Raw genomic sequence first — 26,784 nt, forward strand, 5'->3', positions numbered from 1 at the left:
CTTGCTCCCTGGATAACCTAAAATAGTCTAATGATAGGTCTGGATTTTCAATACTAAACTCAGACTCACAGTAAGAAAGAAAAAAAAATGGGGCGCCTGGGTGGCTCAGTTAGTGAAGCCTCTAACTCTTGGTTTCAGCTCAGGTCATGATCTCAGGGTTGTAGGATCGAGCCCCACATTGGGCTCTGCATTGGGTGTGGAGCCTGCTTAGGACTCTTTCTCTCCCTCTGCCCCTCCCTGCTTGCTTGAGCTCTCTCTCTCAAATCAGGGAGGAGGGAGGGAAGGAGGGAGGGAGGGAAGGAGGAAAAGGAGGGAGGGAGGGAGGGAACAAACATATGATAGCAGGGAAGGGAGAAACGGAGACAATATGTACTTTAGATGAAGTGCAATTAACAGGCCCTCCAGAAAAAGAGCAGGGTGGAGTAGTGGTGTTAGGGGGAGAGCTTTAGAAGGAGAGTTTGGGGGATGAGGATCCTCACATGGGGGAGTCCCGCCAAGGAGTGCTAATTGCTATAAACCGGAGGAAACAAAGATCCACCCCCAGACACTTGTTACTGAAACTGCAAGACATCAAGGATAACAAGAAAGTCCTGAAGGCACCAGGGAGCAAAGAGGACTCGGCTGCGGCAGGATTGCCAGGCGTCTCAGAGAAACTTCCAGGCCGAGGTACCGACCTCAGGAGGGAATGAACATCCCCAAGGGGCGGAGGGGACACAGCCGTCCGCCTAGACTGCCACCCCGAGCCAACCTAGCGCCCACGCACACCAACACAAAGGCATTTCCAGATGGACGGGGATACGGAAAATTCACGACTCGGGAGCCGGCTGTTCGGGGGCTGGCCCGGGGCAGGCCGCCCGGGGAGTCCAGCCCACCGCCCGTCTCTGCCCCTGGAGCTCTCCCGGGTCGCGGTCACTCCCTCCCACGGGCGCCCGGCTGGATGCTGTCCCCTCGGCGGCCGGTGGCCCCCCAGGCCAAAGCTGCACAGGGCCCGGTCTGCAGATCGCCATTCTCCGGGCCCCGTACCGACCTGCGAGTTCGCTCCTTCAGCACGTACCCCACGAACCCCACTGTGCGCGGGCCAGACCCAGCACGCGGCGCCCGGGCAATGTCCCCTTCCCGCCGAGCGGATGGGCAGCTCCCCTCTTCTCTGGGACTCGTGGGCTAGGGGTGTGTCTAAAACCCAAACAGGTGTTTGCCCCCCGGACACCCCGCCGTTGCAGACAGGGAGCGTGGCGCCGCCCGTTTCAGGTGGGCAGAGATGATGGGCGGAGAAGCGGAGCTGCCTTTGGCTCCTTGTGTTGTGACCCTGGTCGTAAGTCCTCATTGCTCTCCCTTCCTGCCCACGTCTGTTCTCCCCCCCGCCGGGCCTGACCCACCTACAGCCGCAGCTCCTCGGCCTTCCCTGGGCGCCCCCGCCTCGGCCCCTGGGCTTCTCCAAGCCTCTGCTCAGCTGGGGCGCCCTTCCTCCGCGGCTTGGCTTGGCTCACTCTCACTCACCTCCTCCAGGAAGTCCTCCTTGCACCCCCAGCCTGGACCGACAGCCCTCCGCTTCGGGCCGCGTTACAAACATCAGCCGGGTGCCTTCTGTTGCAGGGCAGGCCCCGACCCCTCTGCCCCTTCCATTTATCACCTCACCTGTTGCCAGGTACTCAGTACATCATTCTGGAAGGCTGGAAGGATTAATGGCGCACACCTGGAGGAAGCCTGGCTGCATTCATTCCTCCTGGCCCCTGATGGTGACTAATTCTTAAATTTCCCCACGCAAAATACCACTCAGATCTCAACAATGCCGAGCACTCCTGCCAGCAGAGAAAAAAGAAATCACATATCCAATGACTGCAGGACCCAAGTGGGCTTATAATGGCCTGAATAACAGGTAACTGATTTGCTCGAGCTTTGAGATACTTAAGAATTCCTATAAAAGAATTTGGGGATTTAGAGAATATATATCTTCTGGGGCAGAGGGGAATCAACTAGCCTGACAATTTCTAGAAATCAAATTCTATTACTTTGAGGAACAGTCTAAATTCAAAGATGTGCTTCCATGAGGAACTTTGAGTACAAATAGGAGCTAGTGACTAGTTTGGGGCAAACTTGGAAGATGTGGAGACTGTGCCTTATGCCTGGTGTGAGTTTAGGATTAAAAAAATTTTTTTACATAGATTGCTTCTTTCAGTTGTACCTCCAGATAAAGCAATGAGGTAGGCAGGCCGGTATTATCACACCCATTTTATAAACGAGGAAACTGAGGCCTGGCTTAAAGCTAGGCCCCTTGGTGATTCAGTGGGATCGCTGGCCCTCCCGCTGGGCCTCAGGGCCCACAACCTGGGGCAGGGAAGCCCACATCTGGCCGGGTGCTCTGCTGTCTCCATCCCGAAATTCTTACACGTTTGAACCGAGAGCCCGGCATTTGCTTCCCCCCCTGGGCCCCAGTGGCGGGCTCACCACTCCATGGACCCCCTTCTCTTCCTCCACCCCCATCCCGGGAGCGCCAGGCACTCCCCGGGCCTCCACCGCTCCCAGCTCCTGGAGCTCCTCTCTTCCTCCCCTGCCCTGGGATGCAGCATCTCCCTGGGCTTGCGCACTGCGGGTCCGGCTAGGGCCTCCCCTGGACCCTGGCAGCAACTCCTACGCGGTCTCACATCCTGCAGGAAAAAATTCGTTCCAGTGCTACCAGCTCATCAAAGTCACAATTCTCTAAAATGAGTTTCATTAAAATGAGAGGCCCGTGGGTTTTCTCGGATTGGATGTGATCAAACCCACGCAGAATCCTGGGTTTCCCTTTGCTCTTTAGCTGAGCCTCTGTCCACTTCCCTACCCCGGGGGAGTCTCCAATCCTCGATGCAAAAGAAAGCAAGAAAAAGGAGGTGGGAGGGAGGAGGGGAGGGGGAAGAAAATGAAGAAACCCAAGTCTGTTCTGACACTTCCAACCCCGGAGACGCCCTCGTTGTCCTAAAGGCTTAAAACTATTGCAACGGATGGAGGAGATCAAATCAAATGTGGTCACTGGTGGCTGCTAATTCTCGAGAACTGTAAGCAGCAAAGCAAAATAAAACGACCATCTAAAGGGCTGATAAGGTCAACCGCGGGTTGCTGGCCATGATTGCCCTGTCCCCAGCTCCTGTCCCAGCACTGCCGTGGCCTGCAGGCCACGGGAGCAAGCTCGGTGGCACTACCAAGGTGAATGGGACAGTGCCAGGGCAAGGAGCCAATTCTCTCCCCAAATTTCTCTCTTCCTGACTCTGCCTTGAGTTGTTTATCTTCCTCGGATGGTCCCCAAATCCCGCTCCTTCCTTAAAATTCAAGCAGCCCCATGCTCGCCTCCCTCCATAATTGACTTTGGATGGATTCTACTTCCTGGACTGTAACTCCCTCCACGCTCTCCAGAGGTCCATGAAAAGTTGATGTGTAACCATGCATAGAACACCAGTGAGAAAAACCCACAAATCAGAGCAAACTTCTAGATTTTTTTATTATGCATTTGACAGTTAGTATTTTCTGAGTGTTAGCACAATGAATGAATTTCTCTCCAAGATACCTTCTTGCCACAGAGCCAAACAGTGCATATGCGTTTTAAAAATGTGATGAAAGCTCTAAGGAATAGGAGTTTGGATTCAGAACACAATTTAAAATCTACATATATATATATATATATATACAGTGGCTTTACTTTTAACAGATCCACACAAAGGAATTGAAGTAAAGAACAGTCTCACAATAAATAATTGCTTCTCTGAACTATACACAGTTGTAGCAAACCAGTCCCTTCTGTTTCCTCATGATAGATACTCACTTTTATACCTATAATAACTTATGAAATACTCATGGAGAACTTAACATTTGGTCAAGGCCAACGCTCTGTCACCCACCACCTTAAATTTCTCTGTATAGTGACCTGGGCATGCGCTGAATGCGGGTTCTCATCTCTCTGCCCAGCTGGGGGCCGGGGGGAGGGGAGGGGGCCTGTCCCCATCAGCGGGCGACGTCGCCGCCACATCACTTTGTCAGCGACGCACGGTAATCTTGGGCCGGCCGTAAAAGCACAGTTGAAACAGATCGTGAACTGCTGGGCATTACAATCCCCAGTGATTGCCAATTATATAGATAAAGCGGAATTTACATAATTTACAAAGAGTTTTGCATTTGTGGCTTATTTTGAAGCCATTCCCCAAAGATCCACATTTATTCATGAAAGCAAATATTCGCCCAAATAGCCCGGAGCTGCAGCTGGGCCACCTCTGCGGTGGCCCTCTGGGGACAAGGCCCGCCGTGCCCTGGCTGGACTATCCGCAAATGACACAAAGTCAGGCCCTGATGGAGAACAGACTCTCAGCCGCCTGCCCCGGGGTTCAAAGCCCCCAGATACTCATTTACTCCTTTCCTGGTCACAAACATCACAAACAGCATCCTTTTTTCTCTTTTTCTGTCTTTTTTAAGATACATTCTTTTGGTGGGTACCATGCACAGCTGAAAATTTCTGTCTACATCCAGATAAGCTTCGAAGTCCTCAACTCCCATACAGCTACGACCCGCATCCAAAATCGACGCCCGGCGCCCTCCGAGCTCCCACCACGTGCCTGCTCCATGTCGGGGCACGAACGTCGTATGCTGCCGCCACCTGCCACATCCGGTACAAGGGTACACGTGTTCACATCTGCAGAGTCAGCTTGGAGCCCACGTATTCTCCAGGAGAAGGCGAAAGCCAGCAAGTGGCTTTCCGACGTCCCTACCGCTCCAAAAACGATTTCCTGCACAAAACCCGAGCCGTGGGCGTCAGGCTCTGGGGCACATCTGGGATCATTTTACCCATTTGAGAAAGTAGGTCCTTTGAACGGGGGCATTCTTGGGGTAGGGGTGTATTGTTAAGTGAGGACCCTCTGGGTGGGTTTTTCTCCCCCGAGGCAAACTCATTCCTTGTCCTCCGAGAGGTGGGAATGTGAAGGAGGAAGGAGCAGGGACTGAGGGTCCCTGAAACGGGGTGCCACAGGCCTGCTTTGGCAGGGGCTCCTGACACCACAGAGCCTCAGGCAGAATGCGGCGGGAGGGGGGGGCTGATGGGCAAGCATTTGATGCTGGAGGCCTAAGGCCTGCTCACTTCATCTGTCCTTGACTTCAGCCTATCTTGGAGAAAGGGGTGAGGGAGAGAAGAGGTATGTGATGCAGCAGAGTTCTTCCTGGCTGAAAAAGCTGACTGCTGCCCGCTCCCTCTCTAGCCCCATTCCCTGCTTTGAACTGAACCTTCTTGCCCTGTGCATCCTGCCAATTTCAGAGCCTGCACCGGCCCGGGAAGGTGTGAATAAATCACACCAGCGGACGTGGCTGCTGGGAGCTGCCCCACAGCCTGGTCACATCTTCGATTATCACAAGCTCAGGACGGTGGCAAGCTTGCACTCTGAGAATGTGAATCTGGAAATTACTAACTTGAGTCTTGCAAGAAAGTAGGGACCGTGGCTTTTAAGAAAAGACTTTTCTTCCCAACTAAAGCTTCCTACAGGAGCTTTACATGAACCGTAAAGACCTGGAAGAACCACCTTTCCAGGCCCCAGGGGGGCACCTGAGCTACCTTCCTCATCTTCTGGGCCTTCAACAGAACAGGAACAGCGGCAAGAGCAAAACCAACCTCACGCTTTTTCTGTGCAGGCCTCTCTTGCCCTCCTTGAACATTCCCAGCACATTCCTACCACAGGACTTTGCACTTACTGTTCTCCCTGCCTGAAAGCTCTTCCCGTTCCTCATCCCCCTGGCTCACCCCTTGACTTCCTGCAGGTCCCTAAGCCAATGTCACCTGCTCAGGGAGACTACCCTGTCTCCGCCCAATCCCAAACTGCAACCACCCCCAGCACTTCCTATCCCAACCCTGCCTTCCTCTTCTCCTTCACACATCTCACTCCTATTTCATGTACAGTGGTCCCCTCTTATCCGTGGTTTCAGTTACCTGCAGTCAGCCACGGCCTGGAAGCAGATGTCCCTGATTCTGACACAGTGTCAGAAGGTCCCTAGTAGCCTCGCGCTGCATCCCAGGCCTGTGTACCCAGCTCACTCATCTCTTCACACAGCATCTTATGTCACCTCCTCACAAGGAGGGGGCAAGTACAGCCCAAGATGTTTTCAGAGAGAGACAGAGAGACCACATTCACATAACTTTTACTACAGGACATTGTTCTGCTTCCTCTAGACTATTATGGGTTATTGTTGTCACTCTCTTCTGTGCCTAATTTATAAATCAAACTTTCCCAGAGATGTGTACCTGGAGGAAAAAACATAGTACACACAAGGCTCAGTGGTGTCCGTGGTTCCAGGCGTCCAGTGAGGGCCCGGGAACGTAGCCCCGCGGATGAGCGGGGAGACTGTGTCTGTTTGCTGCCCGCTTCCCCACTATTTACGTTCCACAGAGACAGACCCTTTGCCTCGCTCCCTGCAGACCCCCGCTTCTAGAACAGTGCCCAGCACGTCACAGGTGCACGATGTATCTTTGCTGAATGAATGCATGAGTGGATGAATAAATGATGCAAAGGATGGATGGTTTTAATCACATCCCGCCCTCGCTGAGAGGAGTGTGGGTTTGGGGCAAAAGAGAGAAAAAGGAGAAAAGACCAAAGAGGCAAGGCAGGGACCAGCTGGGGCCTGGCTTGCACTCTCCTGGGGCCTCAGCCGGCCCCTCCTCTCCATTTGTATTAGGGATGCTGACGGACCTCTCTGGATGCCTAGAAGCCACTGCCACCAATTTGGAAAGCCTCCTGTATACTGAGCATGGTTTAATCTTCCCTTGATCAGTGCCTGTAGGAACCCAAGCCACCCGCAGGCTATTATTATGGACATAAATTACCATCCCATTGCCGATGTGTAGGCGAGCCATTAATAACAATTTCTGACTGATAGAATGACAAATAAACCCAGTTTGGCTGCAGGAAACCCTCAGAATCTCTCATACAAAAAAGACAAGCAGGTTAAAAAAAAAAAAAAAGAAAGTCAATGGGGGGACATGGGGGGTATGCTGCCAAGCCAAGCTGCTATAATTCACCTCTGTCCAGAATCAGCTACTGAAAAAATGATTTTTTTTTTTTTTTTTTTGGTAACGACCACATGTTGCTTCCATAAAAAGTGACACCTGGGCCCAGGTAGATGAGCCGGGGGTGTTGGGGTGGGGGAAGGGTTGTCTCTGAGCAGCAGTGGCCAGCTAGCTGTGTCTGGGCCCAGTGAAATCCAGAGCCAGATGTCACTGCTCTAAAGCTACAGGGGATGCAAGGGGTCAACTCCTATGACAGAGAGTGGATGGCCAGGGGCAGGGCAATAGCAGTGACAGTCCACAGCTTCGGCCTGCTCTGTCCCCAGAGACAATCTACCAAAGGCCCGGTCCCCTGCGGATGCAGCACTCCGTGCCTGCTGGGGCTCCCACTGGCTGTCCTCACAAGCCACCCTCACATCCTCCATGTCCCCAAGGGTGTGACGCCTGAGGAAGCAGTTTCACCTCCTTGGACGCAGGCCTCCATTGGCACCGCTGGCTGGCTCTTCCTCTTCGTCGGGATTTTTTGCTGTCCTTGAATTCCTGTGGGGAGAGAGCTTATTTAATGACTCAACCTGCATTTCCCTGTGGCTGGTTTTTCAGTGTCAAATTAGGACTTTCTCTTCCTCACCAGTGGGCACATTAGTGCATTCCCCAGGGACCGCATCTTAGGCATGGTTTCCTAAGGTTGAGCACACGGTGGGTGGATTTCTACCAAAGCACAATGTCGGCTCACTCCTCAGTTATTCATCGGATGTTACAAAACCAAGAAGAAAATGAGGTTAGCACTGGGGTTTTCAACAGAGAATCCCGGGTCCCTGACCAGTAGGGCACCTGCCCATTGAGCGAATGCCAATGTCAATGGCCACCCGGGGTCAAACCTGGGGTCTGCTCATTTATTCAGGTCCACACAGACTCACAGACGTCTTTTTAGCGGCCAGAGTAGGCTACAGGGTCTCAAACTCAAGGGCCCCTGGGGTCCCCAAAGTAAGGTGATGGGTAATGCAGGTGAATGCATGCAGCATTGCTCCCCTGATGTGAGGGGCCCCCACGCGGTTCCAGCCTCTGCCGGCCAGGAGGGGATGTGAAGGCCCCGTGGGACCAGATGGTCCCATTTGCTGTTTTTGAAGAAGCTAAAAATACACATTTGGCAGGGGTGGGTAATTCTTCAATTTTTAAATGTTGGCAACTTATGCAGATTTTGGCAAAGTGCTGGGCAATCCAAAACTGTGTCTGGAGACCAGACACGGCCGCAGCCACGTTGCGGGTTCCGTTCTGAAAGGCAGCAAGGGGGCTGGACCCACCCTCCTGGAGCCGAGGCGGCACATGTGCTACGCAGAGCCAAGCCCTTCCTGCGCCCCGCCGCGCCTTGCGCGGCGCCCCGCCACGTCACGCCCCGCCACGCGTCCCCGGCCCGGCACCACACCCCGCCCCGCCCCGCGCCCCGCCCCGCGCCTCCCCCGACGCCACGCCCCGCCCCGCGCCGCCCCACGCCCCGCCCCGCCCCATACCCTGCATCACACCCCACGCCCACGCAACAGACTCTTCTGGCCTCATTTCCCCAGGGGCGTCCTACCTGCTGACAGCCAGAGTGCGGGCACAGAAGTGCAAACAGGCGCTGTCCTGGCTCTGCACACAAGCGCAGCGCAGTGTCCACTTGGAGGGCTGTGGACTCTGCGGGAAGGGCCCTGTGGACCTCCTGTCCCGGAAGCTTCCTCTGTAGTTGGACAGTCCATAGGGCACGGTCCGTCTGCAAAGGACAAAGCAGCGTCAGGGCTGCGTGTGGAAAAGCACGCCCGGCCTCCCCACTCAGGGGGCAGCCTCGTGGAGCTGGCTGTGGCTGGGAGACCGTGGACGCGGCAAGAGTGATGGGGTGCAGCGACACCTCCAGATCTGGTGTCCACATGCTCCCCCACGCTGCGGGTCTTAGGAAGCCTCTGCAGGCAATCTTTACCCCTGCTTTCCCCAAGCCCCCCAAAAGTGCCCTGGGGCCGAGGGGACAGAGAGGTGGGGAGCCCTGGGGGAGGAAAGGTCGGCACTCCCCTGGGCCCACCCTCTCACACTTTCAGTGCTCCCCCAGTCGGGAGCCCTTCGAGGGCAGTTCTGGATTGTCCTCCTGTACCCGAGCCCGGCACAAGGACATTCTGGTGGATGCACAGGCTGGTGCCCAGCGCTTGGGGCTGGTCCTCCCTACCAGTAAGAGGCCTGCCCAGCCCCAGCCCAAGGCCGTCCAGCCTCGCCCTGCAGGCCGGATGCCCAATGTCTTCTGTGCCGACGTTGCCTCGCCGTCTGCACTAACGGGAATACACAAATGTAATTACAGACGCATCCTGGCCCCAACACTGCGTCCTCCAAGACACAAACATCAAGAGAACCCCTGGCGCCCTGTAAGGCACAGCCAAGGACAGAACTGGCCTTGGGAAAAAGCTTATGTAAAAAGTCTTATTAAAAAGTCTGAAGCTGTTTACCAATCTCATTTATGGTTGGAGCTGGGAGGAGTGATGGTGTCATTTGGAACAATTAACACTTGTCTGTTTCTTATGCTCATGTGCATCCAAACCATCATTCTCAAGAGAAGGAAGAAGACTACCAGGCGGCAGTGTGGTGGAAAAAGTTAAAAGCATAAGCTTAAATCATTAGCACCATTGAACAGGACTGGGGACAAATTGCTAATTACCAGAGGAAACTTCTGTGGCCCAGAGTTACTGTTCCAACAGGGCCTGGTTTTCCAAGATGAACCACCTTGGTTTCTGTGAGCCCCATGGAGTATCATCAATCATCCGCCTCAAAGGGGGGTTCTGACATCCTCTCTGCGTTTTCAAAATAAAATCAAATTGGATTTACTTTAATTTGAAACACACACCATGGAGAATTTCAGGGTGGTGGGGACAGAGTGGGGGGTGGTGGCAACGCTCTGCGACCTGATGCTCCAAACCCACTTTGCCCTGCTGGGCTGGAGGCCAGAGCGAAGGGGCATTGCCACCCCGTTCCCCTTCTCGTGTTCTGCATCGTGGTGGGTTCCTTCCCCATCGGTAGGAGATGGGTTCCTCCCGCTCTCGAGGAAGACCCAGAGTTGAGCGGTCTGTGCCCCCAAAATGGAGAAAGCAAGCAGGGTCCAGTCCTGGTCTGAGCTGAACCAGTGCTAAAACCCCATTTCTTCTCAGGAACGGGGCTGGGGGATTGGGGACAGAACCAATACAGACCCTGTTGTAAGCCAGGACTTGGCTAAAGGTGTGTTTTTCCAGTAACAGGGCCGCATTAGATCTCAAGGTGTCGACATTAAACCCAGTCCCCATTTCTTGGTGAAAATTACACACAGGAATAACCACGCTCCCATTTTTCCATCAACAGCAAGACCTGCAATTTTGAAATTGCTGTCAGGTGATTTGTGCATTTGCGTGTGCAGAGCCAGTCGACTTCAGTGAAAACACTCCAGAGTGTTTTAAGTAAGGAAATGAGGCAAGAGGCAAGGAGGTATTTGTTAATGGAGAAATGTGAAGGCTTTCTCAGCAGCCAAATGCAGAGAGCTCATATGTAAATGAGCCCTTGCAATTTTCAGAGAGTGTTTACAGAGACACAGCCCCATTCTCTTTCCCAAAGGCAGGATGAGAAACCCCTGCTCTAAGCCCTGGGGGTCCAAGCGTGCTCTTAGGAGGCTGACCTCCTGGAGGGGGTTGGGGAGGGCGGAAGCTGAGCAACTGGAGGGTTTAGAAGGCGGCCCAGACCACAGAAGAGTCAAGCTCTAGCAAGGCTCCAGTTCCACAGATCGACAGTGTGGGGGTTTTAAGTCAATCTGATAAGTTCTTAAATAAGACAGTTCTATCCTTCTACCTGAACAAATATGGCTTCAAAACGCCTTGGAAGTCCGGGCTTGAATTTAGAATCCTGGGGCTCCTTGGAGTTCGGCGTTGGAATGTGGCCGCCCAAAGAGGTTCAGCACCCTCTCTTCCATCCCACTCTGCCCTACACCAAGGGGGCCTCATCCACCCCTTGGCCACCCTGTGGACTTTGGGAGATGTGCCTGGAGCCCTGTTCTGTCCCTTGGTGTCAGGCTCTGGGAGACACCTACCTGCACAGGCCCTGGGAGTGGGCTCGGGGACATTTGGGTAAAGGATTCCAGGATCCTGAACACCGGGAACTCAGTCTAGAAGGGATACACTATTAATGCAATGGAGTGGGAGACATGGCCAGAGGAGGGTCAGAGGCAGCCCTCGAACCCACAGGGCCCAGGGCAGGGGACTTCATTGTCTAGGTTTAAATGTGGGTCACCGCTCAAGAGTAGAAGGCTGGTCTTCATCTTTTGTACCTGCCATGGACCCAGCATGAAATTGAGCAAAGGAAGGCTGTTGACTGAGGAACTGGTAGTAATTGTGAGATAATCTGGTCTGGTAAGACTGGATTCTTTCCAACCTGAGAAGTTCAATAACCACAAGATTCATTACAAAGAATCTCCAACATCTGCCAAGCATCCCATATATATGTATGTATGTATATGTCTCTAGCATTATTCTAAGTGTGATGGAGAGATTGGAAGGTCTTCAGGAGTTCATGTACTACTGGGGTATGAAACCAGGTAAAGGAAACATTACAAGCCAATATATACAGGTGCGAGGTGCAGAGAGCCCAGAGAAAGGTTGCCGCTGATTCCACTATTACATTGTAAAGCCCTTACATGAACGCTCCACACTCTGGACAGCTTCCTGATCTAGGAAAGGGCTGTTGGCCAGACAGACTGGATGTAAAATAGTTAGCAAAGGGCTAGCAGTAAATTAATGATAGCTCTCATTGTTGCCTATTTGGTCTGGGAATTTAAGGGAGTTGTTATCAGGCAGAAAAATGCCACCTACCCGGCCTGCGTCTGAGATGCATGACCAAGAAATAAAAGAGTCAGAGTACCATGCTCTGCCGAATTTCCTTCTGGCTGCTCTGTCTGCACGGCCCATCTAAGAAGCACTTGGACTTCATTTGTCTTGGTGCCCTTTCTCACGTGTTAATGTTTCCCCAACAGTGAACTGGAAGGACCTAACAGTGGAACAATGACAACGAAGTCAAATCGGCTAAGAACCTTTGACCCGCATGCTCTCCGACCAACTGGTGTAGCTACTGTGGAACAGTAGGGCTTGGGGAACGCGATTCTTGGTAAAAAGTAGGCAGCTCTTGCATCTGTTCATGTTTCAGTTATAACACAGAGCTCCATACAAAAGAGAAGCAGATGAGAAGATCAATCCAAATGCTCTTAGACAAAACAAAACAGCCTTCCAGCATACCTTCATATGTGACGTCTAGCGCTGTGTGTCTCTGTGTAATAAATTGTCCCTCAGCCTACGTACATTCATTATTGATCAGAGATGGAGATGCCAGAGTCTTATTTATCACAGTGTTCCTTATTTACCGCTTTTCCCAAATGTCATATATAAATGTTATTAAATATTAAACTTCCAGATTCCCCGTATTCATTCTTCATCTGCATATCACACTGAAAGCACTTGATTTCTCTCTGCAAGAAGTTTTTAAATAAGGAAAGTTGGCTTTTTTTTTTTAAGATTTTGTTTTTAAGTTCGGTGTTGCCTGTTCAATAATGAATTAATTACCCCATCTTCCTGACCAGGAAACTGGCTTCTATACCTGAAGTTTAGAGGAGAGATACAGACATTCACCAAGGCCAGTCAGAAGCAGCAAAAAGAGCCTCACTAGTCAAATTCTCATTTCTCCGGAGAGTTTATCAAACTGTCATTGAAAAACCCAATTTTTATCCCCCCACCCCACCCACCCCATTGAGAGGCATGCAGTAAATCTCTGCCGAGTGCTTTTCAATGTGCAGGCACTGGACTAGACTCTGGGGGAACATCCATGAACAAGAAAGACAAGTGGGCCTCCACACACACAGTTTTAAGCTCCTACAGGGGTTAGCAAATTAGCATTTTATGGGTTTCATCCAACCAGCAGAGGGTTGTTTTTTTTTTTAATTTGAAAATTTCACATGAATATCCCAACTTGCAGCTTCTCCTGAGTAAATGGGAGCTACGCTCACACCAACCCCGCTCTCCAACATGGCAACGATAGTCTGGAGCTGAGTGCCAAAGTCAGAGATGGGGCACGAATGCTCCATTTTGCCCCCGCCCCTGCCGCGCCCGATGTGTCTACACCTTTCCTTCTTTGCTCACTTTTGTCACCTGCCAGGCCATCATGGGGCATCTGCATTTACCCCCGTCTGGTGTGCTGTCCCATAGAGCAGAGCCAGAGAGGTCATACGGCAGAGTGACAAAATCAGTGCTTGATACTATTTTTACATACAGTTGCCAACATATAGTTGTTCGCAACTTAAAAAGCCCACGTTTGGGCTGAGCGCCTCCTCAACAAATAGATGGTTTTCACTTCAGCTGGAACGTCGACTTGACGACCGGCTTCCTTCGTTCACACTCCTTCTGAAATGGGAAAAGCAAAGGCAGTATTGCCCGAGGGCCCAGGAGCCGTCCGGTACTGACCGTCCCCGTGGCGGAGGGGGACAGAAAGGACTGTCCCGCTGCCGGACAGGCACCCGCGGCCATCAGCTCCCCTGAGAAACAACTTCTCAGGCCCAGCACGCTTTCCGGCGACAGCTCCACTTCAGACTTTATTAAGCCCCCTCTGCAGCAGGCATTGCTGACCAGCTCTCCCAAGCAGAGCAACATCCTCTTGGGCGAGGAAGAAAGTGGGGTTCACCTTCATTCACTGCCTCTGTCCCCGGAACCGGAAAGAAGCATCAGGGGAGAGCTCTTTCTGACAAGGAGGAGGGGTCTCTCACCACAGGACGCGTGTGTCACTACAGGACTCACTCCCACAAGCACCCAGCGCACCTGCTCAGCACAAAGGTAAGGAGGCAGAAGGCACCAGCTTAGAGACGGGAGCACCCCGCTCAAAGGACCTGAAAGCCCGGAACTCTCTAGAGCCCGAGGCCAACGTTGGTTGCTTTCGTCTCCCCGAATCCAAGCGCTTCTCTTTCCTCCAGGAGTGATCCCTCCCCTCCATCAATGTGCCTCACCTGCCCCTGTCTAAGGACGCACCAGGTGACCCCCATTGGGCAAGTGAGACCCTGTCTCTCCCAAGACGACTGAGAGAGGCAACTCAACATCCGGAAATACTCTGGAGCTGCTCTTTGCCCGGTGGCCCCACCCCGCCTTGTCCACCTGTCGTGCCCCCGGGCCCCCAGTCCCCAAACCTCTCCCGCTGCTGGAGCTGCTGCTTCCCCTCAGTCCGCGCCCTCCCCCCAAACAGCTCTGACGCCATGTTAGCTAGACTAGGTTATCTGTGGCTTGTGACCAGTGATGGCTAGCTGCTCTGGAACTCACTTTCATGAGACCGAAGTGACCGTGATTTCTCGGATTTAATAGGAAGACCCCGAGCGTCTCCAGCTGCTGGGGACAAGCGGAGATTTTCTTCATTGCAACAAAACACAAAAGGGTGGGTTCAGAATCAGGACAAAACCCAGCAAACGAAGCTGGCTGGAGTCCTTTCTTCCCAGGTGTGCCCCCTGTGAAATGTTTGCTTTGGATCATACTGTCCTTTGCGCAGGTGAAAGCAAGCACACCACACACTCCCCTCCGTTTCAAGATGCTCAGAGCCCAGCCCCAGACTCGGCTGACCACCCCGGAAGTCTTACCCTCCTGCGAACTATCTCTTGTCCACTTATCAAATGCTTGTGCAAGTCTGCCGTGGGCCAGGCCTCGTGCCAGACAACCCACAGGGGGCCCTTGCAGCCTCCAGGAAAGAAAACAGGCCAGGAAATACAGCTCCTCAGTGACCTTGTTATACAAGCGGAAAATACACACATGCTTTCTGGTTCTAAGGACGACTCCACAAACCCTATGCTCACAAACAATGTAAAGTGAACTGGCAATTTGTAGCTTTGCTTCCACGGCAGAAAATCCTTGCGTCTTAAAGTTGGAAGACCCCAAGGCAGAGATTGCTCACCCCACCACCCGCCCACGTGGGAAGTCCTCCTCCCACAGCCTCCCAAAATAGCCAATGATCCTACAGTATTTGGAAACATCAAAAGTGAGCAATGGGCTGTGTGTTGGTGGTTAACTTTTTTTTTTTTAGGACACTCCCCTACCAAAGAGAAAAAAATATACAAAAGTTTGATTTATCCAGGACTTGGCTATTTGGGAATATTATCAGAATCATAGGTACATTCAGAGTCTGTTGAGCACTGACCCCCACCAATCCGGGCCAATAATGAGGGTCAATTCTGCATCTCTGCTGCGAGTGCAGCTTGCTTCTTGTGCCCTGGGGTCGGCGACCCTGGACCTTTCCAACCGGAACCACCGATCCTTTCTGCTTTGTTCACTTCCGTACCCAGGGCAGCTGATGTAGTGTCTGGCTCAGAGTGCTGCTCAGGAACCCCTCAGTATCTCAGCAATAAATACATGTTGAATGAATGAGGGAAGGAAGGAGTGACGTCTGAGTTTAGCCATTACTTCTGGCCCACACCCCATCTCCCATATGTATTGATTCTTGGCTGCTTTCTTGGACTTCTACTGTTGTCCTCAACTGGCCCATCTCAGAGGATTTTTCCTGAAGAGAAGATGTCTCGAGATGGAAGGGAAAGAACTAGGAGCTCCTGGTGGCCACACCCGTGGCATGAGGGAGAAACCAGTTTGCACAAATGCCTGAGGCCCCAGAGGTGACACAAGCTTCACTAGGCAGACCCAGGTTTCTGGTCCAAATGGAAGACTAGCCCAGTGAGAGTCCCCAGGGAGCACCTGCCCTCTGGGCCTGAGAGAGGAAAGGGCCAGCTGGGTCTCTGGAAATGTTGTCCAGCTCCACATTCCACCTTGAGATTCTCAAACACCCGCGTCCCCCGGCCTCCAAACCACACGGCTGCTGGAGCAGGCGCGACCCTTCACTCCAGCAATAAAACCACAGCGAAATGTGGGGTCACTGCCCCCCAAGCCCAGAGGCTCCGGGGCTCACCACCTGTACTTGCAACACTTCAGCCTATACTGTTGTGTCCTATCACCATATAAACAAGCTTACAAATAACACCAAAGCCACAGACTTCTTCACGCCACCAGCTCCCTCCCGAACACGGGCACGTCCCTCCCAAACACAGGCACTCAAGGAGGTTTGGAGGCATGAGGGGTCAAGGGAAAGGGGAACAGAAAACTGCTCCGTGCTTGTGTTGTGGTGTGAGATCTCCAAGAGTTACGGCTCAAAAAAGTTGGGGAAACAAACTCCAACACTATGTGGGGAATGAAACCGACTACGGAATCCTACAGATTAGCTGGTTTCCCCTCCATCTGGTGCGGCCCCAGTGCGTGCACGGGAGAAAGGCTACAGTTTCCCTCCCCGGGCCCCCAGTGACCCTAACGGATTCCAGGTTGAATGTAGGCAATTCCACGTCTGTCTGGCACGGCCTCATTAGAAGTTTATGCAAAGCTGCAGACAGATGTGGCTCAAAATAGTTCCCAGCAGTGGAAAGAGTGACCATAAAAGAAGGAGCAGGTACTTTTTTTAAGGATGGGGGACAGGGGGATTTGCAGAGGGATAAAAAAAGAAAATACAGACACCATCCTGCATCCTCTAAATAATCCACAGTAGGCAAGAGAAGACACTCTTGGTAATTGTCAGGAGATTTCACCGTAAGGATGAAAAAAGACACACTCACCAGGGCAACTCTAACAAAGCCTCCTTCTCCTCTGAATCTAGCTGTTTGCGTCCTTGGGTCGCGTCCTTGTGGTAGCTCTGAGGCACTGATCACTCACCTCAAACCAGGAATACTCGAAGCCCTGTCGAGATACAGTCTTTACCCCCACAAGAGAACCCGGTGTTGGGATCTGGGCGAGGGGAGGGAGGCAAGGCGGGCATGCACAGTGTGGGATCCTGCCTTTATTACAGATGTTGATGTTTTGCTGATGATGAATTTTCTGCTTTAATTTTTTTAAAAAATTGCATTAACACTCATTTATCTTGACGACAGACTCTTGGGCAGATCCCCAAAGATGGTACCTGGGGGAGTGTGTTACTGGCCTCACCCCAGCGTCAACCCTGCAAAGAAACCCATGGAAAACAGTCTGGGAAAGGTACATACACCTCTGCTTTCTCGCTGACCTGCTTCTGACTTTGGGCAGAACTTTCACGCTCCGCAAGTCACAGGTGGAACTGTCCCCACTCTGGGCCATTCGTGCCACTGTCACGTTAGCCTCCGTGCCTCCCGTGGACTCCTGAAATGAACCTGTTTCATTCTTTAAAGTTACGGGGGCCAGGCCACAGGGCTCCTTGGCCACCCTGTTCTAGAGTTACTGTGTCTCGAGGGGCGCCTGGGTGGCTCAGCCATTAAGCGTCTGCCTTCGGCTCAGGTCATAATCCCGGGGTCCTGGGATCAAGCCCCGCATCGGGCTCCCTGCTCGGCGGGAAGCCTGCTTCTCCCTCTCCCACTCCCCCTGCTTGTCTGCTTGTGTTCCCTCTCTCACTGTCTCTCTGTCAAATAAATAAATAAAATCTAAAAAAAAAAAAAAGAGTTACTGTGTCTCGAGGCGTCCTGCTCAAGTCAGCCCTGAGCAGGCCGTCAAAGAAGAGAAGGTCTGTGCCTCCCAGCCTTCAGACACGTTCTCCAAAAGCTCTGGGCTCCCCCAGGCTCCGAGCTGGCGCAGCTGAGAAGAGCAACTGGATACCCCATCCTGCTGTCAGTCCGTTCGAGCAACACTTGCCGGGAACGTGGGAGTTTCGACGCACCCCAAACTCTGTCCCCACAAGCAGCTCTTCCTTCGCGGTCAGAGGGGTTCCTATCCCAAGTAGGGGAAAGTGTGTGCATGTCCCGTTTGAAGGAACGGTTTCCGTCGGAAACATGACACAGAATGAGAGCAGGTTGCCTCTCAGGCCGGAGGCCGAGCAGCGCTTTCGCGGGCCGCCTGGAGATATGAAAGGTGCGCGGAGGTGCTGTGGGTCCCCGCCGGCCGGGGCGCTGGAGCAGAGAGCAGGCTGGACCCCAGTACCGCCGTGGGGCCTCCTGGAGGAAAACGCTGTTTGCTCCCAGCTTCCTTTGTTTTAAATTCTTGCAGGAATAAACCACACCAGAGATGTCAGAGCCTTTCACCTGCCTTCAGATTTAAGGCCAAGTTCCCAGCTGTGAGGTCCCTTTCATCTAGCAGAAACCCAAATTCTCCCCCCCAGGGTCACACCGGGTCAAGCCCTTCGTTCCAAGCCTTCCTGCTACAAAGCAAAGTGCCCCTCGCGGCAAGTCACTCTCTCTCATCATGGGGACCGGCTGCGTTTCGGCCCGCCCCGTCTCGGCTCCTACACACCCCTGGCCTCCTCACCCCCACCCCGGGGTACAGAAGGGGGTCTCGGTCCCCATGACCCCTATAGTGGGGTCGCCTGGTGTGTGCTGCCCTCTCCAACAAACTGAAATTTAGCCCCAAGGCCCTCGACTTTTAAAGACCTATCTTGCCATGAAGTGTCTTCGGAGATATGCTACCTGAACTCAAAACCGGGATCTAAACATTTACCAGATTTCGAAGGACACAGAAATGGTTACGCGGGGAGACAAACTCACAAAAGTCGAGCAAAAGAGTCATCGGTCAGAGCCCCGCGTCCAAACTCACATCCAGTCTGGCCAACGGCAGCTTCTCTCATGGGTCCTTCTCACAAGCGTACCACGAATGATTTCTGCAAACAAGTGTGCAGAGTGTCTCCTCCAGGCCCCGGGACAGGGTCCTCTGCCCACAAACCCCAAGGCTCAGTGTTCACTCGGGGGAGCACAGGAGAACGCAGACAGCCCCCTCACCAGGCTTTCACCAGGAAGCGCCGAACAAACAGGGTCTAAACCGATCATTCAAATTATCCTGAAAGGCCAGGGCCCCCCCAGTCGCTGCCCACACCGCCCCACTAACGGAGGGAGCCCCAGGCCAGTGCCCACAGAGAACACCAAGCCCCAAACATTCCAATGATTTACCAAGGGGAGAGGTAAGCAATAGAAAACAGGAGCGGCAGAAAGGGCAGGACCAAATCTCATCAAGCCTGGACCGACCTTTGACCCTCGTGTCCTTATCAATCTACTTATCAGCCGCAGAGGCGACCGGGCACACCTTTAACCCCCCCCCCCACCCCGCCCCGGTCTGTACACCTTATGCCAATGGAATGCTGAAAGACCATCTACCGAACTTGCTCAGTGCTACTCCAGGAGCCGGGGCGCTATCTGGGGTGGACGGTCCTAGGAGGTGACCTCAGCAGTCCTGGAGAAAGCACTTCCTACTCGCTGGCACCCCCCAACCACAGAATGCACAGAATGGGGGATGGCAGGCGCCCCCAACCACAGAATGGAGGAGATGGTGGGCAGGCCAGGCCCCGGCCCAGGGGGGTTTACACAGTCCTGAAGCCGCGCAGTTATCCCGATGGTCACGTCTTCGCGATACCGAGCGTTCGCCAGACTCCATGTTCCCTCTCCCTTCTGATGTCATCCTCACACATCTTCAGTGAGCAGCCTGAGCAGCTGCATCTCCCGCAACAGTCCTGACCCATGGGCTAGGGGGAGGGTCACACCCCGGGGGGCACAGCTGGCCTCATATCAGCTGGAGACAGGGGGTTCCGGATCCATCCATTTCGCCGGAACGTTCTAACATTTGGGATGCCCCTTCTTGGAAATGTGAACATGACTTTCTTGAACAACACAGGGGCAAAGATGAATCTGTGGCATTGTTGCCTTTTTGTGGCAAAACATATTAAAATACAAATTTCGATGTTTTTTTAGTTACCACTATTATTACTGGGTTTTTTTTGTTTTTGGGGGTTTTTTTACTCTACTTCTTTGGGGAGGAAAAGAACCCAAAACAAATGTCATTCTTGCTGGACTGAGTCTGAGAGGCATGCTCTGAAGCAGCTGGGGTGGCAGGCAGGTCGGTCATCTTGTGAGGTCACTGTCCCAGAGTTAGCCTGGCACTGACACCTCACCCCAGGGGTGCTGAGAGAGGGGGGCTGCGCACCCAAGCCACTCAGCGTGTCAGCTAGGACACGGAGCGGAGCACTGGGGTCTGGGGCCTTCCCCTGAGTAGGCGTTGGAGATCCCAGAGTTTCCACCACCGCTGAGACTGCAAACATCCCCACCACTCTTCATAAATACATTCCTCCTGGTCAGCTCACATGGCTCCAGGTTTTGTGTGGGAAACATGGTCCCCATCACAGCCTCTCCCTCATTCTGGGCTTGGAGGGATTAGCAGATGGCATGTTCTCTCAGTTCTTGGGAACAGAGTGGGAGGGACACAGAGAAGCTCCTTACTGGGTGAACTACAGCTCCGTCGGCCACTTGACGACTGGCTCCCTCTTCCACCAGGTGTACGGCGGCCAGAACAGAGGGATTAATTTTATATGTCAACTTAGCTGGGCTACCACAGCCAGATGTTTGGTGCAATGCCAGTCTAGATGTTGCCGAGAAGGTATTTTTTTAGGTGGGATTGAGATTTAAATCAGTAGACTTTGAGTAAAGCAGATTACTCTCCACGGCGTGGGTGGGCCTTGTCTAATCAGTCAAAGGCTTTGGTGGAAAAACCTGAGGCACCTGAAGAGGAAGGAATTCTGCCTGCGGAGTTGAGGCCGCAACATCACCTGCTGTGTGCATACGTATGTGTGTATATTTACACAGATGCGTCTGCACACACGCATGCACACACACACACACACACGTCCTGTGAGTTCGGTCTCTCCAGAGACCCTGATGAATACAATCTCCTGCTGTGACTCCTGGTTTTCAAGGACTCGTGGAGAACAGCCCCAGGTGTACAAGCATGTAAGCACATGGACTACTTGTGCACGACCTCTCCCTTGTCATCTTATTCTTGGCAAACTTTTCATGATCATAAGATGGGATGTGTTTTTTCTCTGATTTGGAGTTTTGTTTTTGTTTTTGTTGGCAATGGGGGGACCACTAGGGGGAGGGGTGGGAGCTCCTTAACATGGCCAGAGAAAGTCATGAAAACCATACTGTGCCACGGACCGTCTGTGGCCTCAGCCGCCTCCACAGGCCCAGAATACATTTGGTTCCCCTTTGGGACCACAGACTTCGTGGAGGCTACAGTGGAAGTTATGCGCAACACCTCTGAAAAAACCCACATTCCCACACGTGTCTGCTGGGGCCTCTGGAGAACATCCAGTTGTCCTGGAACAAGAAGCCTCGTTTCTGGGAGAAAGCATTGCAGACCACAGCCTCTGTGAGAGTGAAGACAAGGAAGAATCTTCAGGCAGCAGGACCTCACTGAAAGCCAAGCAGTGTCACTGAATGTCTAGTACACACTGGGTGCCGGCCGAGTGTGCTGAGCAAGCTCAGGTCTGGAAGAAGGAAGCATGTGGAGGGATGTGGGAGAGCCAGAGATCCTCAGCTCTTACACCCAGAAGATACTTCGGGACTACCCGGTCTCTCGGGCCCTCACCAGCACTGACTTTGCACATAAGATGCACAAAGGGTCTCAGCAGTACCTTGTGCACCCCACCTGTAGTTTTCAGGTCCTTACACACAGCGTGAGTGAGCACACTCCCAGGATGCCTGCAACCCTGCAGATGTCCTCCCGAGGTGGGCTAGGACTGTGGGGTCTATCTTCATGTGACAGGATGGGCAGTAGGAAGAAAGACACCAAGAGCTGAAAAATCACCCAAAGTCAAGCCTCTCGATGTAGGCATGAGCCTCAAGAGCCCTACGGTTCCCAGCACAGCCAGCGGCAGAGCCTGGATGCACATCACACGCTGGAGAAGTTTCCACAGACCAGGAGGGTCTGCAACAGGAGGTGGGTACGGGAACGGACAGGAACCTGGAAAGACCTCATTACTCTCCACTGTTGTCCCGTTAGCTCAGTTCGGCCATTTTTCATTCTTCCATTTCTCCAAAGGCCCACATTCCCTGTCCCTAGAGCCCATTTTCTCACATTGCAATCTTGTCCAAGATGTTTAAAGACAGCAAATGGACTGGACCTTCCTTTGGAAGGAAGGAAAGAAAGGAATGGAGAGAGGCAAGCACGGGGGGTAAGGGGGAAGAAGAAAAGAGAAAGAGCATCTGGAAAAATCTTCCTTATGAAAAAACTATTTTGCTTGTCTAACTTCAAAATGCTCGTCTGGCTGTTGTCATTTTTGTTGTACGCAGAACTCTCAACACCATATTTAATCCTTCTTTCCTAGTGTTTAAAATGAATCAGGGTCAGAAAAGAGAAGAGGTCAATCAAACTGTGAGGGGGGATGTCAGCAAGTTGGCTGCTCTGGAAGAAGTCAAAGGTCCATGGCTTCATACACGACAACTCAGAATTACGAGCCAGGGCTTCAAACAGATCAGAGGGTGTTTGCGGAGCCTCCTGGGCGAATTTCAAGCAATCAATCCTCCAGCCAGTGCCAGGAGCCTGGCAACAAGCAGAGAATGGAGGTAGTCTCCAAACCCTCTCCTTCTCTCCTCTGCCCCAGGCCCCCTGTCCCTAATGCGGTTGGCTTTCCTTTCTTCTTCTATATTCACAGCTTGGGACTCAATCCTGTGCTGACTGCCCTGCGTCCTCAATTCTGTGAAGATACTTTGGTCAGATCACGATGCCAGGAGGGTAGGAATCAGAAAAGACAAGTGTCAGGGTGATGGGGGCTGCGAGAAGAGGTGACCCTGATCGTTGTCTGAGAAGAGAAGGCAATCAATGGCAGCCCCGGCCCGGAGCCCCTCTCCCACCACACAGCACTTTCTTCTTCCCCACGAAGATGAGGCTGCGTCCTCCCTGCATGGGCTGACTGTGTGTACCGGAGCCTGATCAGACACAGCCTGGCAAGCAAATTCTGCCATCTGGATCAGCTACATAATGTATGGGGCCCAGGATAAAATGCAAACGTGGAGCGTCTGGTTCAAAAAGTGTTAAGAATTTCAAGACAGTGTTAAACAGAGCATGGGTCCTTCTGAGCCTGGAACCCTGAGCATGAGTCAAGGTGGTTTAGTGAAGCCAGCCCTGCCTGCCATCTGGCATAATGGGGTCACTTTCCAGACCTATCCCAGACGTGCTTAGGGATCCTGTCACCTGGTTTGAAAGCTACTCGGCCCCTCATTCTGCAGGTGCTCACAAAACAAGGTGGGTAAGTGAGCCCATCCAAGCTGTCACCCAGTGTGCTCAGAGGTTTGAGGGTGAAGGAAGCCATACGGGGGGCTGAATCAAGGTGGCTCCAAACATAGCAGCCAAGTTGCCTTTCCCAGAGAAAGGTTCCCATTCACTACCAGCTCTACATAAGAATCCCTAGTAGGGCACCAGCAGGAGTCCACGAGGTCCCAAGAACACCCCGGGAATGGAACGTGGAATCATCGGGTCCAAGTCCCAGATTTTAGAGCTCGGGGTGTCCAAGCCCAGAAGGCATGTAACCAGGGCAAGGTCAAGCCCTCTTTACAGTTGGTAAGGTGATTAAAGTTGATGTGTCTGCAGAGGGAGGTTGAGATAGAGTAAGTGAATGGGAGACACTGTCACATCCTTCCCCAGCAGAGCACCCTGTACCCCATGGCCTTGGAAGAAGGTTGACTTTACAGCAAGGCCGACCCCAGGACTCCCCGTGGCACTGGCCTCAATCCTACATTAAGTGTTCTTAGGGGCTGCAAGGGAGGAGGAGAGGCCGTCTGTGGCAGGAGCTGACAGTGGGTGCCACTGTGGGTGACGGGGCTCAGCCTGTGGCAGGACCAGTTGGCACTCCAGCCCCGGGAGGAAAGGAACCTGGTACCCGTGGAATTTCACTGTTCCTGGGAAGGTTCTACCAGGCCCTGCCAAGCCCACCCCTGTGCTCTCTGGAGAGCAGGCTGCTGTCAAGGAATTTGAAACTCCTTGGAGCGAGGCAGGGTCGGGAGGGGGCCCACTCAGCCCCTGGGGCAGGAGATAACTTTCCTCCATGGAAGAAGGACTTCTCAGGTAACTAATCCCTCTGCCAGCTCATTTCTCTCAGAGGGAGGGCTCCCCCTTCCACTGGATCAGAAACTGAGATTGGGTTTCTCCCAGGCCAGGCCCTCAGAGGGGATGGGAGTCACAGCCCTGAGCCGCAGACCAGGCCTGAGATGGCAGGAGGCCCCAGCAAGAGCCCGAGGCTGTGCCAGGGTGGGCTCGGGCGGGCTCTGGGCTGACCCAGCAGGGATGGGGTGGATGAGGCCCTCCAGGAGTGAAGATGTAGGCCAGCCCTCCCAATCACTTCCCACCGCCCAGGACTGGGCTGACTCACTCAGGAGTGTTGATCCAGATGATGTCCAGGTGACAATAGTAGACACACTCCTTGTCCTTGTAGGTGAAGCACGTACAGCGCCTCGCACGGCGGTGCACAGGACCCCCCTTGGACGCCTGCTCCCCAAACCGACCTGGCTCCTGCTCCTGCCCAAGGCGTCTGGGACTCGGACCCTGCACTGCGGTAGTGGCCACAGTCTCCGCGATGTCCCCCTCAGATCTGGCTGCAGGGGGGGCCCCGGGCACGCCGCTCCTGCCAGCGTCCCCAGGCTGGGGGCGAGGCACCAATCCTGCAGGAGGCAGATTGAGGAGCTCCTGAGCTCCTGAGTGTGCAGATCCCCCCCCCAGACACACACACACCTATCATTCCCCCAAAAACCTGGGGGAAGGGGACGACCAAAATTTCTGCAAAGTTTGCAAGCTAGTTGCACTTTCTGTAAAGTCTCCAAACTCTGCCATACATTCTGAAAAGTTTGCAAAGCTATGTGCACAGTTTCTGAAAAGATTACAAGTAATGTGCATACTTGGTGAAAAGCTTGCAAGCTATTTTCCCTTTCTGCAAAGTCTGCAAGGTATTTGCACCCGTTGAGAGCTTTGCAATCATTTTTGCACAGTTTCTGAATAGTCTGCAAACTTTTTGAAAAGTTCCCAACTTCATGAAAAATTCACCAAGTCCACCGGGCCAGCCGAACCTCTGGCTCGCCGGTGGGCTGCAACCTCCAGAGCCCCCGGGGTAGCTGGCTCTCAGCTTCGGCCCCCCGGCCCACTCCCAGGCGCCTCCAGGGTTTGGCGAGCCCAGGCCAGAGGTTGCTCCCCACAATGCACCCTTCCCCGCGCCCCCCATCCCAGGGTCCTTTTGTGTGCGCTGGCGCCCGGAGTGGCGCGCCGCCCCGCCCGCTTACCTGCGGCGGAGGTCACTGTGAGCCCGAAGAGCAGCCAAAGCCCCGGCTCCATGAACCCCGATCGGGCGCCGGGGCAACCGGGCCAGGAGCACGGACGCCTGTGGCCGAGAAAGGGCGCTGGGCCGGGCACGGCGGCCTCGCCCTCCAGCTGCGGGGTCTGAGGCCGGCGCTCGCTCGCTGCGTCCCGGGCCCCGGCCAGGAGTTGGCGACGGCGGTCACACACTTGAGAGCGCGCTGCCCATCCCTGCGCAGGGCCGGCTGTGGGCTCGGGCTTTTCTGGCGCCCGCACCACCCCCTCGCCTCCCCGCCCCCCGGAGGGGCTGGGGCCGCCGCGCGGGGCCTTTGAACCCGGGCCGCGCCGGGGGTCGCCTCCCAGCGCCGGGAGGGGGGGGGGAGCGGGGCGGCAGCGCAGCGGCCCGGGGCGCACCCAGCCGGCCAGGGGCGGGGGCGGCGGGAGGCGGGGGGTGCGGTGCGGTGGGGGGACAGCTGCCGGAAGGCCACGCGCGCGCACACTTACACACATACACACATGTGCACACGCACACGCGCGCTCACACTCACAGCCCGCCGCCTTGCTGCCCCGGGACCTGTAGTTCCCACCCCAGAGCAATGCGAGCGATAAAAGGCTGCTGGAGGAAGCTGTTTCTTTTTATCTCAGGGGCTATGGGAAAGCAGCATTTCTCAATGTTCACCTAATGACACCTTACCCTTGCACACATGGTCCTGCCAAGGTCCTGGGTGTACTTTACACTCGTGACTCACGGGCACGGGCCGCGGCTCCCTGCCTCTCCCCGGAGCTCAGAGCCAGCGGGTGTGGGCAGTGGCAGGGGGGCAAAGTCAACCCAGAAGCACGTTAGCTGTCTGGGCTACCCCGACTTGCTGCCAGCCCACTGCACAGGGGGAGACTGGAGTGGGAGGCCTCCTGGCATCCCCTCTGCGACCTTCTGGGTGGTCCAGGTGCAATGCGTGGAGGGCTCTCCCTGCTCACCTGAGTCCTGTCTTCTGCCCTGAGCTGCACAGAAGACAAGGAGTTGCCTTATTTTGTTGTTACCAAGACCGTGTGCGCTGGGCACGGTGCCTGGGCTCACGGGACGCATGCCAGACAGATTTGTGATGAGCGGATGAATGAATGAAGGATTTGGCCCTGGGCTGCTGACCTCTGAGAAGCCCTGCAGACCCCCAGAGGCCCTCCCTCACCAGAGGCCTCTGACCAGAGGGACAGACAAATACACAGAGGTGGGCCCCGGATGGCACTGGGCGGTCCCCGCAGGGCCAGCAGCTGAGCCCGTCAGCCTGTGCTGGATAGGGAACCTCGGGCACCGCCAAGTCGTGGGGCAGTAGACAGGCCTGAGGCCCTGGAGTTGCTCCGGTCTCAGGGCACTTGAGGCCGACTTCACACACGTTCCCCAAATCCTTTGACGCTCCTCCCGTAGACTCCTCCAAGAGAAGGCGGCAGATGTCATAAAGAGGCCACAGCCTCCACCTGGCCCCCTCGGCGGGACGCTGGTCCTCTGAGCACAGCGGCCATGCTGGGAGGAGGCCTGAATGAGCCCGCGCGCAGAGGTCACACGGAGCAGCCCACGTGGAGAGAATCCGACTCCTCCCAGCAAAAGCCGGCGCCAACCAACAACACGTGAACGCCCGGGCCCAGAGGTGACTGGAGGCCCAGCCTCCCAGATCTGTGGCTGAGGACTGGCCGGCC

At 54.1% G+C, this 26,784-nt stretch overlaps 1 protein-coding gene across 2 annotated transcripts; it reads right to left on the reverse strand.

Moving 5' to 3' along the window:
• Nucleotides 1-3,457: 3,457 nt before the first annotated feature.
• Nucleotides 3,458-25,631, reverse strand: EDN3 (endothelin 3). 2 transcript variants are annotated; one of them, XM_025853376.2, is made up of 5 exons: nucleotides 25,083-25,631; nucleotides 24,182-24,470; nucleotides 8,580-8,753; nucleotides 7,469-7,546; nucleotides 3,458-4,748 (listed from the first exon to the last, which is right to left on the reverse strand). In XM_025853376.2, the coding sequence occupies exons 1-5, from the start codon at nucleotides 25,603-25,605 to the stop codon at nucleotides 4,727-4,729; spliced, it is 1,086 nt and encodes a 361-aa protein (XP_025709161.2). In that variant the 5' UTR covers nucleotides 25,606-25,631; the 3' UTR covers nucleotides 3,458-4,726. The 2 variants fall into 2 exon arrangements, with proteins under 2 accessions (XP_025709161.2, XP_073740053.1); XM_073883952.1 differs by lacking the exon at nucleotides 3,458-4,748 and adding an exon at nucleotides 7,635-7,741 and having other exon boundaries at nucleotides 7,418-7,546.
• Between the last annotated feature and the right edge of the window lie 1,153 nt (nucleotides 25,632-26,784).

Source organism: Callorhinus ursinus, unplaced genomic scaffold (genome assembly GCF_003265705.2).
Source record: "Callorhinus ursinus isolate GAN/ISIS: 27379988/994484 unplaced genomic scaffold, GSC_fseal_2.0 scaffold53, whole genome shotgun sequence".
NCBI classification, from domain to species: domain Eukaryota; kingdom Metazoa; phylum Chordata; class Mammalia; order Carnivora; family Otariidae; genus Callorhinus; species Callorhinus ursinus.